At 39.0% G+C, this 13338-nt stretch overlaps 1 protein-coding gene across 1 annotated transcript in view; it reads right to left on the bottom strand.

Moving 5' to 3' along the window:
- Window positions 1-7020: 7020 nt before the first annotated feature.
- The window catches only part of PRUNE2 (prune homolog 2 with BCH domain), a 207672-nt gene continuing 201354 nt past the window's right edge, over window positions 7021-13338 (bottom strand). Inside the window, exons 19-20 of the mRNA XM_074994743.1 lie at window positions 12188-12235; window positions 7021-7532 (exon numbers count right to left, since the gene is read on the bottom strand). Coding sequence (XP_074850844.1) covers window positions 7499-7532; window positions 12188-12235 — 82 coding nt within the window. The 3' untranslated portion in view covers window positions 7021-7498. The remainder of the gene's footprint in view (window positions 7533-12187; window positions 12236-13338) is intronic.

Here is a 13338-nt window from a genome sequence, read left to right as displayed (position 1 = left end):
GAAGTTGACCATGGATAAATGGATTTAGCTACACCATTGTATAGCTAAAATTGCACCTCAGTGGTCGACTTCATGTCTAGTATAGACATGTCCTAAATATAGCTTTCTTACTTGTTTTCTCCTAAAAGGCCACATTGTGCATTAATAGTCTATAATTCTCCTCTGTGTGGCCCCCAGCATAGCTGTTGAATGTAAACCTTACTAAAACCTCAAAAGAATAAAGGCGCAGATGAAGATCTTACAGGCTTTTGCTGGCTTTAATACCAGCCTATCACAATAAGCCAGTGCTTAGAGAAAAGTCTCATTTTCGGTGTCACTTTTTCCTCAAAGGAGAGTTTTACCTCTAGAGCGTCAGAGCTGTATGGAAAGCAGTCATGGATTCTGATGCCGTGGATTTTGAAATAGCTAAGAAACCAGAAGTTTAAGTTCTGATACTTCTTAAATTGTTTGGGTGTGTGCATGGATGGTTTATGTGCCAGGCAGGAGATTTTTGTAAAAGAGTTGTGTGTGTAAAACATATGCTACTGAAAAGTGTTCCCTGCACAGCCCTGGAGAATGTCGTGTTTCTTTTACCACAAAGTTAATACAAACTGCAGTATAAACTGCAGTGCAAGACTTGCTGCATGCCTACATCAATGGGTATCAACCCTGAGCTGAAGGGGCTAACTGAATGAACCAACAGTTCCTGAGAAGTGAGGCATGAGGTATAAAGAATGGTGTTAATAAGGTTGCTCATTAGTGCCAGTTCTGCACTGTGGACACTTGTCCATTGTCTGAGACCATGAAGCATTTGATACAGATCAACGGGTCTTTCAGATGGTAACAGCTTTTAGCGGATACAACACAAATTGGGTCCAAACTGGCACGCAGTAGGTAAAAGATCCAGTAACCTTTTACCAACAGAGAATCAGAGTTAATAACAGATGTGTACTGTAACACAAAATAAAGTAGGAGAATTACATGTTAATGATGTTAGCATTGGTATCAAATATCATTATTCCATTTTACTATTTAAGAACTGATGAAATATAAAAGTATAAATACATTAGAATGCACCGGGCTAATATATAAGGCCAAATTTTGATTCCATTGACACTGTTTTACTAATGAAGTTACAAAACCAGGATTCAGCCAGGAGAAATTATTTGTGAAGTTAATACAACTAGAACTCCCTTCACAGTGTTAATAAAAGCAAATTGACATTAATCCAGTACATTTAAAAAAAACACGTTTAATGGTTGTTACACATTGGATTGCCATAAAAAGGGGGAAAAAAAAAAAGATGGCGTCTCAGAGTAAACTTCTATAATACTCATTGCATAAGGGAAGGGAAGAACAAAGCTCAAGCATCGTAGAGCGCATAGGGCAACGTGAGACGAGATTTATGAACGTAACTACTTTTCCTGAAGGTGCTATATCCTGCAGTAAGGAACAGCACTATAAAGGGCATCCCTACACTCAGGAGGGGTTATAAGGTTCAGTCCTCTTTCAATGAAAGCATTATTACGGGAGGGTTGGGGGTGGTAGCAGCAGAGGTTAATGTATTGTTGTAGCTTATATATTTTTGTTATGTGAGACCAACAGCCCTCATTAAAGCTAGGTTGTGGAAGTGCTGTTTCAGACCTGTGGCAGTTGCCTGCATCATGAGCCAGCTTTATAACAGGCAATTTTTCTAAATAAATTAGTTAAGTTCCTAGTCAGTGAAGGTAGTTAGATGCAAACTGGCAGAGCTCAGTCTTCATTGCTTCCTAAATGGTAACTAGCTACAGTTAATTGTCAATCACTGAGGTATGTGAATTAAAAAGTAAGGTAAGAGTAGTAATCTGCACTTTACAGCTGGAAAAAACTAAGGTTGGGGCCCTGGGTGGGGAGAAAGCCAAGATTAGAAAGTAGAACTCCTTTGCTCTCTGCTCTGGCCTTAGTGTATTGTATTAAGTTGCTACTGCTAGCTGCTCTCTGGGGTGAGCCATGTTGGCTACATAGCTCTAGGCAGGTGTCTGGGACAGAGCTTGCAAGTGTCATCAGTAGCAGACGGGGAAACATTGCTGCTCTTAGTGACCACTGCACTGGGTTTGGAATTTGGAAAACTGGGCCATGCATTTTTGTAGGTTTGCCAGAGCAGCCTTGTCACTGCACCTTCTGCACTAGCTAATTCATTTATAATTGCAGTATTGCAAACCTAGGGACTTGAATCATGTGTAGAGCCCCCACAAAGTAATAAATCATGACCCTCTTGCTATAGTTTGGGCTTTTAAGCAGCACTTTTTTTTTTGAGCATTTAGTGTTTGTGTGTGATATGAGAGCCTGAGAAACTTTACTTTAAAAAAAAAATGAAAAAGCCGAGATTCCACTCATGATCTAAGCCTATGATGCCAGAAGCTCAGGCATTAGGAGAAAAACTATCATTTGACTTGGAATAAAATGACATGATTTGTCAGTTCTGAAGCTGTCTCCACAATAAAGAGGGTTAGAAACGTACTTTTATTTTTAGTGAAAACTGAGATCAGTCTTGATAGTCTAATTACCTTCACTGAATAGGAGGTGCAACCTTTATAAGCTGGGAGGGTGAAATGCTCCCCACAGTCCTACTTGTATTCACCTACAGTCGAAAGGAAGAGGTCACAGCCTTAGCAGCAAAAAAAGGGAGAAAAGAAACAAAAGTGACATGTGAAGCATTATCATTTGGAAGAGAGCGAGACAGGAGCAAGTAGCACCCTAGTTCAAAATGGCTCCTTTAGGGCTATCTACCCTTTCTATCCCAGATCAGTTAATTAGCAGCAAGTTTGGATAATCAGGCTTCTGCTCCTCCATATTCTGGCATTTTCAGGATCTCCATATGGAAATAGATGTTCGCAATGCACTAATCTGCACAGACACTAATTCCATCAGTTGGTGGCCTGACACTGGCAAAGTTATTAGGAACAGTCAAATATTAGATGTTGAGAAGAAGAAAAGGAAGAGAAAAATACAGAGTTCTGCTACCTTTCTGTTAGCCAATATACATGTATGATCAATTATTATAAACAATCACTGAATATGATGAAGTATTTATAGAGTGTATTCTGCAGTGTATTACTCCATAAACTTTATCTGGGTTCTTTCCACAACATTTAGTCTGTAACTGGTCCATAATTAATACATCTCAATAATTCATTGCAAATTAAGTATTTGGACTACAACAGTGATACACAAACAGGGACTAAGACTGGAAAATGACCATCAAAAGCAAAGGAAACTCGAAGACAACTGTATATCCACAGGATTTGCTATATTTAAGTTACATGTAAGAATGGGCCTTAACTGCCAATTTCTTTGCCTTTTGTTCTCAGTGAAGACTTTAGCAGAAAGATGCCTGTTTTCTTTCTGAGCCAAGTCCTTGGGAATAAATGTTATCGGCTTCAGTGGAAAAAGGCACCCAGCACCTAAAATTTTAGTGAACCCAAACTTAAATATTTTGCAAGGAGTTGGTGGGGAATGCTGGATAGGAAAACAGCAGAGCTATCAGATTAACCTGTAACACTGGGAACTACAAACACAGCTTGGAGCTGTGCTGAAATGAGGCACTTTTAATGCTGGATTGCAGCTTTTTATTTCTGAATATTGTACATAGAGTGATTATTACATAACCTTGTATTGCTTAATCTACATTTTATTGAGCATAGGCTTTTTACTAAAACAAATCAGCTAATTTATAGTTTGCTCTAGCACTCTGATACAAGGTAGGAAAAATCTGTATATAAAATATTACATTTGTGCAATTCTAATACAATATTCCTCTTTGAACAAACCACTGACTTTTAGTTAGCATTGTAATTGTTAGTATAATATCAGAATGCAATATATTTAAAAATATATTTTTAATGAGCAAAGATAACCACATAAGCTTTAAGCCATAGTGATCTTTTTGACATCACCAGATTCACAGTCTTACATTTTTAACATGACATTTGGTATAAATGTATCCATTGCATCATCAAATGCTGTTAGCACATTAGGCTACTCCTGCAGAACATGCCTTTAGAGTGAAATTCACTTCCTATGAGTTCGGCCAGTGCAAGGTCTACGTGCCACTTAAGCCTCATTTGGACTCTGAAAATGAGTGCACTGGATTTGTTCTGAGGCCCTGCATAGGAGTGAATTTCACACTCCAGGAACATTCCTTCCCCTCCCCTCCCCAGCTCCCCGAGTGTAATATAGGTGATCAAGCTCATTTTAGGTTGCGTTAGCTGCAAGTTTACAGATGATATGAGTTCATGCTGTTATACATTTGTTTATAATTCATATCCAGAACAAGCTTAATTAGCATCTGGAAAGTTACACAAATGTTAATTCCTAAATAAAGCATTTCTCTCCAGTATTTTGAGTGGTGTTACTTTTATAAGCCACGTCAAAGCAAAGGCTTGAATATCTGGAAGACTGGACAAGCTACCAGCCACAAATTTGGGGCTTGTGAAACTAATAGGAATTGATAATAACCAGCACCTCATAGGATCAGGCTCTTTCCCTATGAAGAAAAATCACAGGATTTGAAAGATAGCCGAGATAAAAATTATATGTTTTTGGTACCTCCACAGTTGCGCAGCTCTGAGTGGCAGGACAAATTAAGACCTATGCATGTGACATTTCAGGTTTGCTTGGCAGTATGTCAGTCAGATTTTGGCAACTTCTGATCCTTCTGACAAGTATCAGAGAGGTAGCCGTGTTGGTCTGCAGCTTTGACAACAACAAGAAGTTTTGTGACACCTTATAGACTAACAGATATTTTGGAGCATAAGCTTTTGTGGGCAAAGACCCACTTCATCAGATGCATGGGGGGGGGTTCAGAGGGGTATTTAAAGGAGTTTTTATTTAAAATATTTGTTTAAAATATTTATTTATTTATTTAAAGGGGTCTTGGGTGTTAATCTCTCCCCATTAGACTCTGACAATGGCTCATATCCCCCATCTAATCTGACTTCTTTTTCCTCTTTTGATATGTACTATTTGTTGATAATAGGCCATTTCCACCTTTCTGAATAGACCTTGTCAACTCTGGCCGTGTCTTTTACTGGGACCCCATTCTTTAAAAATCCCACTGAAACCCCCCCTGCCACTCATGCATCTGATGAAGTGGGTCTTTGCCCACGAAAGCTATGCCCCAAAATATCTGTTAGTCTATAAGGTGCCACAAGACTTCTTGTTGTCCTTCTGACACAGGCTACGTTTGAATAGCTGGAAAAATGGGCACACAACAATACTTAGTCTCTTGTTTGCAGTGGATTTTATGAGTGATACAAGGCACTGAGATATGTTCACTTTAAAACAAAAAAAAATGTAGAATTTATTTTGATGCAGAAAATAAACAAGATTCTGTTCTCAGTTAGATTTTACTAAGAACAATTCTTGCATCATTTCTATCCTTTGGAGACTGACAGGTGTCCAGTTTTCAACTGAACACCTGATTGAAAAACTACCCTCTCCAGGCCAATGAAAATGAGTGAGTGAGGATGGGGAAGACCAAGCAACAGAAATAAAGAGGAATGGAGTGAGCAGGGCGGGGCTTTGGAGAAGGATGAGGCAAGGGTGTTTGGTTTTATTCGGTCAAAGTTGGTGACCCTACGAAACTGATTTGTGCTTTGTCTGGTTATTCTCTTTCTTTTGTTATTTAGTAATACAGCGTGCTGAGAATTAGTGCAGATGTAACCTGAGATGAACAAGGCATCTAGATTTGTTGCCTACCGTGATCTGCCTATTTCAGACAAATCAGTAAAGCTGTAACTGGTGCACAATAGTAACTCTCAGTGGTGTGCCATATTTATTCCAAACTGTGTTGCCTGTAGACACCCTAGAAAATCCAATATATCTACTACCATACTCCCTCATTTGAAGGAAAAAAGTGAAATGAATTTTATCATCTTACATTCTGCTATGTAAATAGGGGTCACGAGTTGAAAAATCAATGTTTACTGCCAACCAGCACACCAATTATTTCCCATGTTTTACACATGGCCATAGTGTAGTGTCTTACACATCAAAATGTGGTAAAGCAGCTATGAATGTTATGTTTGGGGTGTTTGTTTTATTTTCTGGTAAGTTTTCTGGCTACATAGCTCAAGCTGCATTTTAATGATTATTTTAATGATATCAGATGCACTCTTGCAATATTTTGCTATCAGCATTCAATGATCTTGTCACTAAGCTATGGCTTTATAAATTTGATCAATCAGCTTAGAAAATCCTCAATATTAATAGTGTAAACATAGAATGATCAGTCTCTATTACTTGAGCTAATGAAGCCACTTTGAATGATCACCACTTGAAAACTATTTTAGACCAAGTTTGCTTTTTTAATTTTTTTTTCCAACACTGTTAGCGCATATAATAATCATTTAGAGAGGATGCTCTCAACCTTGGTCTTGTAGAGACCCTCCCAATATCTAATTAAAAACTCCATAGTCACCTGGTGCCTGTTTTTCTGTATATAAAAGCCAAGGCCAGTGTTAGGGGGTAGCAAGCAGGGTGACTGCCTGTCACCCCACACCTTAGGTGTCCAGCTCCAGCCAAAGAGTTTGTGGGGCCCAAGGTGGCCTTGTTCACCTTCCCCTAAAGCTGGGCCTGAGGAGGACCCATGAAGCTAAGTTGCTCAGTTTTCAGCTTCAGCTCCTGGTGACAGGGCCTGGGCTTTAATCCTATGTGGAGGGGAATTGGCTTTCAGTCCTTGGCCCCAGCAAGTCTAATGCCAGCCCTTTTTGGCAGACCCCTCCCCCCCCGAAACATCCTCTGGACAAGAAACACTGATTTAGAGGATGAACCACTTTTTTTAAAAAAAATTGAGACACTGAACTCTATTACTAAAATAAAATTAATTTTGATAGTTATTTTGTCTCTGAGAAATCTCTTTGACTCCCATATTTATTAAAAAAAATTAGGCTTCTCTCTGACCAAGCAAATGATTATGTAATGTATGTTATCAGTAGCACAACTTGAACAAGTAGTGTTTCACAAACAGCAAAAGTTAACTACACAGTCAGAAAAATATGAACCACCTCTAGGAGTATTTAAACAGTAGTATTATCGCTAATCTTTGAAACAAACTAAGCTAAGGATGTTTATTGGAATAATACTGCTTTTGTTAAGCTAGACATAAATGTTAAAATACGAAGACAAAACAGAACAAAATTAGTTCCCCATGAGGGTTTCACTGAATTATCCATGAGGCACATTGTTGGTTAAATCTGCAGCTACTTTTTAAATTAAAAATAAACACAGTTACATAAAATGCTATATTAAATCCATTTCCTTATTGCACGCACCATCTCTGAAGATCATCTACCAAGAGAAAGCCAAAGCCTGCGGCCACCATGCCCACAACACTGGGCATTTAGCTTTCTTAAGAAATTCTGAGTAACACCAAGCTAATCTATAAAATAAAAGGAACCAAACTGCCTCTTCTTCCATGGCCTTCTGTGGCAGGGAGATGCAAATCCAAGACAAACCCTCTTCACTGCATGCCAAGAAGTTAGGATTTTTCTTGTTGCAGTGTCACATCCATTCTTTAAAAGAAACGAAACAAAATTGTCATTCAGTACTATGGAACACATTGCTACTTCATTTCCCGCTCTTTAATGTGCTAATGACTGCTGTTTTGTTTTGTTAGACTACAGACTAACACAGCTACCTCTCTGCTACTGTTGAAGTTCCAGTGGGGCAGTGTGCTGAGCACGTTCATCAACTTCAGAGCTCCAGGGTAAATACTTCTCTACGGTCTCTCTGGGCCCTATTTTGTTTTTACTGAACGGGGAAAATGTAAAGACTTGATGCCGCTCCCTTTGTTGTCTATTGCTAAATTCTCTTTGATTCTGGTAGAAATATAATTGAGCCCGAAGTGGTGAGCAGGGAAGAACTAGGCTACACAATGGCATCACTAAGGATATATCCAGAAGCACGTTTATACCATCCGTTGTAAAGGACTGGCAGCCACATGGATGTATTTATTGGAATTTAAAACAAACCAGCTATCCAAATGCAAAATATCCCTGCCAGCACAGATGGGGAAACTCATCCATTTACTCGAGCTAGCTGATTACTGAAATATGAGCTAGAATGGGTGGTGATAATTATATGCTTATAAATGAAAATGACTATAGATTTATATATGCTCTGGACCATTTTTAAGCAGAGAGCTGGGCTCCTTAAAGGAATCATATACAGACAGTATTTATGGAACTTTCTGCTATGAAAATGAAGCAATTGTTAGGCTGGTGGTTATTCACAAATGACAGTATTTGTAGAAGGCCAGTATCTTCTCCATGTTGAATGGCATATTTTCTACTGTTCCTTTATGGGTAAGCATCATTGCAGGACAGCAGTTTGCAAACTTGATAGATCCATGGGAAAAGAGCATATCTCATAGGGTCTTAGCCATCCTGCAGGATGGACCTCCCACTGCCAAGCTTTCCACTGCAGCTTTGGGCTATACCCTTTGTGTACATTTCTTCCTCTGAAAGGCAAGCACAGAAACTCTGGAATGGATTCTTGTGCCACCATTAACTCCTATATAGGTGTTGAATCTGAATTCCGTTGCCTTCCTGAGGGACCTTGCCATAGACAGGAGAAGTTCCCAATATTCAACTTTCCTTCTTGCCCCCTGACCAGCCTGTGGTGCCCTGACCTACAATGTTCCTTTGGAAGGTTGAGCCATAGATCCTGGATGTTAGATGTACCCTGCGGTACTCTTGGTTCATTCCTTCCATATCCCTGTTCCCAGCCCACGCAGTTTTGCTCCGTTCTGTCTCTGGAAGTGTAGAAGAGACTCGGCACTCATTAAACAGCAACACACCTGCCTGGAAGTGACACTGTTTCTAGTTGCAGTAAGAGTGGCTCTTATTAGTTAAAATTAAAAATCTGGAAGCTATCTCCCTGTTATGCCATTGATAAATCCAATTCCCGGTTTTGTTGCTGTTCAGCCTAAGGAGCTGCCCCCACATTAGATCACTATTTTTCTCTGTAGAACACAAAGCTGCTGTAAAGTTTTCCTGGAGGCATACTCCACATTCGTATTCTCACAAGATCAGAACTGGTTTTAAAACATGCAAAATACTTCAGCGTATTGAATACTTTGTTTTATGGGGGTGGGGGGAATGTCACTCAAACCACAGAGCAGAGAACATGCGGGCACACCACCACCAGACAAAAACCTTTCCAATGGATATTTAAAAAAAAAAAAAAAAAAAAAAAAAAAAAAAGCAAGCTAAGGGCTGGGCAGACTCCAGAGAGGTTTTGCAGAAAGGATATTCAATAGATTTGTGCAGAACAACCAATGTCAGTGAGAGGTCGTCTATGGCTGGAAAACTGATTTTTGAAAAGTTTTTGCAAGAATTTAAGATTGTGGACAAGGGTGAATTTTTGATATTTTGGAAAATGGACACAGTTTTTTTGGCATCAGAAAAATAGCAAGTGTTCAGCTAGATCCAATGCAAATTCTCATGTCCTCATAGTTCATCAGTGTCACTTTATTATGTCACTTTTGCAGCAAAAACAATCTTTTGATTTCTTAGAAAACAGAAAAAGTGGTGAAGCCATAAAAGACTTTTTCCTTTTGTCAGACCAAATAACCCCCTCCCCCCAGTGATTTTAAAAATCTGTTTTAACACACTTTTCCCACAGACCTCTGAGACTGAGGCTATATGCAGTAAACTCTTTGATATCCGGCAGCCCCGGGACTGGGAAGTTGATGGGTATGCAACTATTCTGGATAATAGAGAGGTTTACCTAACAATGCAAGCGTAACACTAAAGAAAAACTAGATTAGCTATTAAGAAACAAACAAAAATGTATGCAGAGTACTTTATCAACAACAGTAGTTTTATACACTGTAACGTTACACTATATTTGCTATATTTATTTGTATTTGCTTTCAGTATACTGTACACCTGGAAAATATAAATAAAATTTACTTATGGTTAAAATGCCACTTATTTGAGAGTTCTGTATGGTAGACTTTTGGATATGAAAGAGTTTATTGTATATACTACGATCTGACAGTGGCACAGCTGTATTGCTAATAGGTCGCCCATGTAGCTACTCTTTACTGGCCTGAGCAAGCTCCCCATCAGCATAATTAATCCACACCCAATGAATGTCAGCAATATCTGTATGGGAGCCTCTCCTGTCGACACAGCACTGTCTACACCACCACTTTTGAAACTTACGTCAGTCAGGGGTGTGGTTTGACCAAAAGAGGTACTGCAGCCAAACTTAAGTCTTGACAAGGTACACTGTGTCTCGGGGGCATGTGTTTTACTAGGTGGACAGGCCTGCAGGCCAGGATCCCATTTATGGGTCTGCCATAGATACCAAGATACCAGGTACGACCCTGAAACAGTTAAAAGTACAGTTTTCTTCTGAAAAGCAACTGTATAAAAATGGATCATTCTTACTCCTCCACATATCAGTTCTCCATGGGAAGTCAGAATCCTACCTGGTTACTGATTTATAATTGTGCTAGTAATAGAACAGAATTTATGCTAGTTCCTGAATTTGAAACTAATACCTAGGGCGTGCTTTATTCTGTACATTACAGACACTTTTTGTTTGTGATTTAGAATGAGCTACATAGAATATTTCGATATGTATAATAATTCCAAAATGAAATAGTGAAAGCAATGTTAGGCTAAATGGTTCAACAGTGGATAGCTACTGGAGGTCAACAAAACTGTACCAAATATTTATATCTACACTAAAATCTTCACAAATGTATTTTGCAGTTATTTTAATTTTAGAAAATCTGTCCATTTCCTTAGTTTTAATTTTTTAAAAAATTAGAGAAAATCCTTTAAAACTGGAATTTTTCAGTTAATATGGGATTTCACAATAAGATACTAGAAAACTTCACTGAAAAGCAGTATTTTGGGAACCATGAATCTACCAAAAATGAATCTGCAAAAATTTTAAATGAAATTGCATACACAAAATAATAATTACTGCATGGACTGAGTGGTTATTTTAAGGGTAGAATCTATAGTAGAAATTTATACCTCAGAATTAAAATAAAAACAGTGACAATAAAGAACAGTTCCATTATTCCCTGTTTTGGCACAGTTCCAATTCATTATTGACAAAACAAAACAGCAGTCATGTAGCTGTTTTGTTTTGTTCGAATACAGACTAACATGGCTATCTCTCTGTTACCATGTTATCATAATATCATGATCTTGTCTATAATAATTCACCCTAATTACACAGCAGCATTCTGTTGTGTTATTCTTGCAGCCATGTTAAGGGGACACTGTGACCCTCAGTGTCCCAGCGCCCATCCTGCTCTTCCCAGTGGACTGGGGAAAGTATAAAACCTTGCTTGGTCTAGTCTGTGCAATGTTATTACACACTGCTACACAGCCCAGTACACTGGGTGGGTATAGCCAAGGCTCTGCCCGCAATGCATCACTTCCCACCCTGTCTGTGGAAGGTCTGTGGAACCTGCTGCCTCTCTCAGGCCGCTATCGAAATAGGAATTGAGAGTTCAAGAGAGCACCTTCCGCCCCCTTACACTATTCTTCATCCGTATGGGGTGGGCTGCAGTCTCATGCCCTGTTTGCTGCATTGGTTATGAGGTGGCTTCAGGAGTCATGTGCCAAAATACTGCCTCAGTGTTAATGATTGTTAATTGTAACTGTCCTAATTACGCAAAGTCCAGTTTTCGGAAGGAGGGGCCATAAACACACTGAAAATGAAGTCAGAGGCTGCCATGAAGGATGTCAAGAGGGAAATTTAGAGCCTGATCTAGAGCTCATTCAAGTCAAGGATAGACTCCCATTTATGTCAATGAGCCTTGAAGCAGAAGCTTGGAATGTGACACTGTAAAGCAAATATAACTAATGAGGTGTGTCCGTCATCACCCTGCTTACTTTATACCTAACCAGCCCTTAAGCCCACCGTATGGGACAAGGACTCTGTGTGCCTCTGTTCAGAAAGCAGCTAGACTATATTGAACACCACTGCATGATAAACATGTACAATTCAGTCATCTTGAATGCAGCAAGGAAACACTGTTTTTCTGTTTGTAAATCCTGGATTAGGCTCTTGAAAAGAAAATTGAAAAGCATTTGTTTTTGCAGAAGCTGTACATGGAGTTTACCCAGCCCTCAGAGTCAAACATTATGGTCATAATATAACATTACAATAACTGTCATCAGTTGTGAATTCTTACTCCTGTTCCATAGAAGTCATTTCCGGCTCATTTGAGAGGCAGCTAGTTCTGGGTTCAAGAGAAAACAGGCAGCTGTAAACATTTCTCTCTTAGAAAATACGAAATTGTATTTTTGGATGTAACTAACAGAAGTAAGTACTGGTGACTGGATAGAAACACTAAACAATGTTAACATGAGTGTAACAGTTCAGTGTGTCTGATGTGATGCTGATTAGCCTCAGGGGAGCCTTTTTAATAGCTATTTCCTTACATTATACTGGACTATGGATTTGACATATACTACCCATGTGCACCTCACTGTATTCCTAACAATAATGTCCCTATGTGCTTCTCCATGCTGCCCTCTGTTTGCTGTGCTATAATCTGCAACCTACACAGAGGAGGTTATTAAAAAGACAGTGGTTTTCTCCCATGCAATACATACATATTTGGCACAAATGCAAAAGGTTGTTTTGAATAGAACAGTTGCGGTTCCACACCTCACTTTCATCCCTATTTTGGAGTGTCTGGGTAAATGCCTGATGTCACATGCATATAAATGCCAGATATATTTGGTGTTTCCAAAGGAGACTTAAATGTGAGTTTTGGGGAACGTCGGTGAGCCAGTCACATTTCTGTAGGACTAAGAGGGGTGTGTGTGGTTACAAGTATTTGATTTTATATGTTGCTCTTCTCTTTACTGGCTATAAAGGCTGACATTTCAAAATTGTACGGAAATGCCTGACCACAAATGAAGAGGCATCCGGAGCAAATACAACAGACACAAAGCTCCATGGGTGAAAAAAGGAAACTGCATAAACCAAAAGGGGCCGACTTAAGAAAATCTTCAAAAACAGTAGTAAATGACATCAGATAGGACCTGCAGATATAACTCCCTTCTTCAGAGACCTTAAGAGTAATGTGAACAGGAAAAAAATATACTCTACAAAACAGAATAAACTAAAAATCTCCCTTTTCGTGCAGCACTAGAATAACACAGTCAAAGGCAATTTGAATTAATGTCATTGATAATTTTTTACTAATTCAAAAGTGGCAGTGTTGAGCTATTTTTAAATTTAAATCTGAAATGGAAAACCCAGATTGCATGTTAAGGCCTTGCTGGCTAAAGCTCATGCAGTTAATTCAAGGTTCGTTGCTTTATCCCAGCTAAA

This window comes from Carettochelys insculpta, chromosome 5 (assembly GCF_033958435.1).
Source record: "Carettochelys insculpta isolate YL-2023 chromosome 5, ASM3395843v1, whole genome shotgun sequence".
Classification (NCBI taxonomy): Eukaryota; Metazoa; Chordata; order Testudines; family Carettochelyidae; genus Carettochelys; species Carettochelys insculpta.
This window is presented reverse-complemented; position numbering and strand designations above follow the sequence as displayed.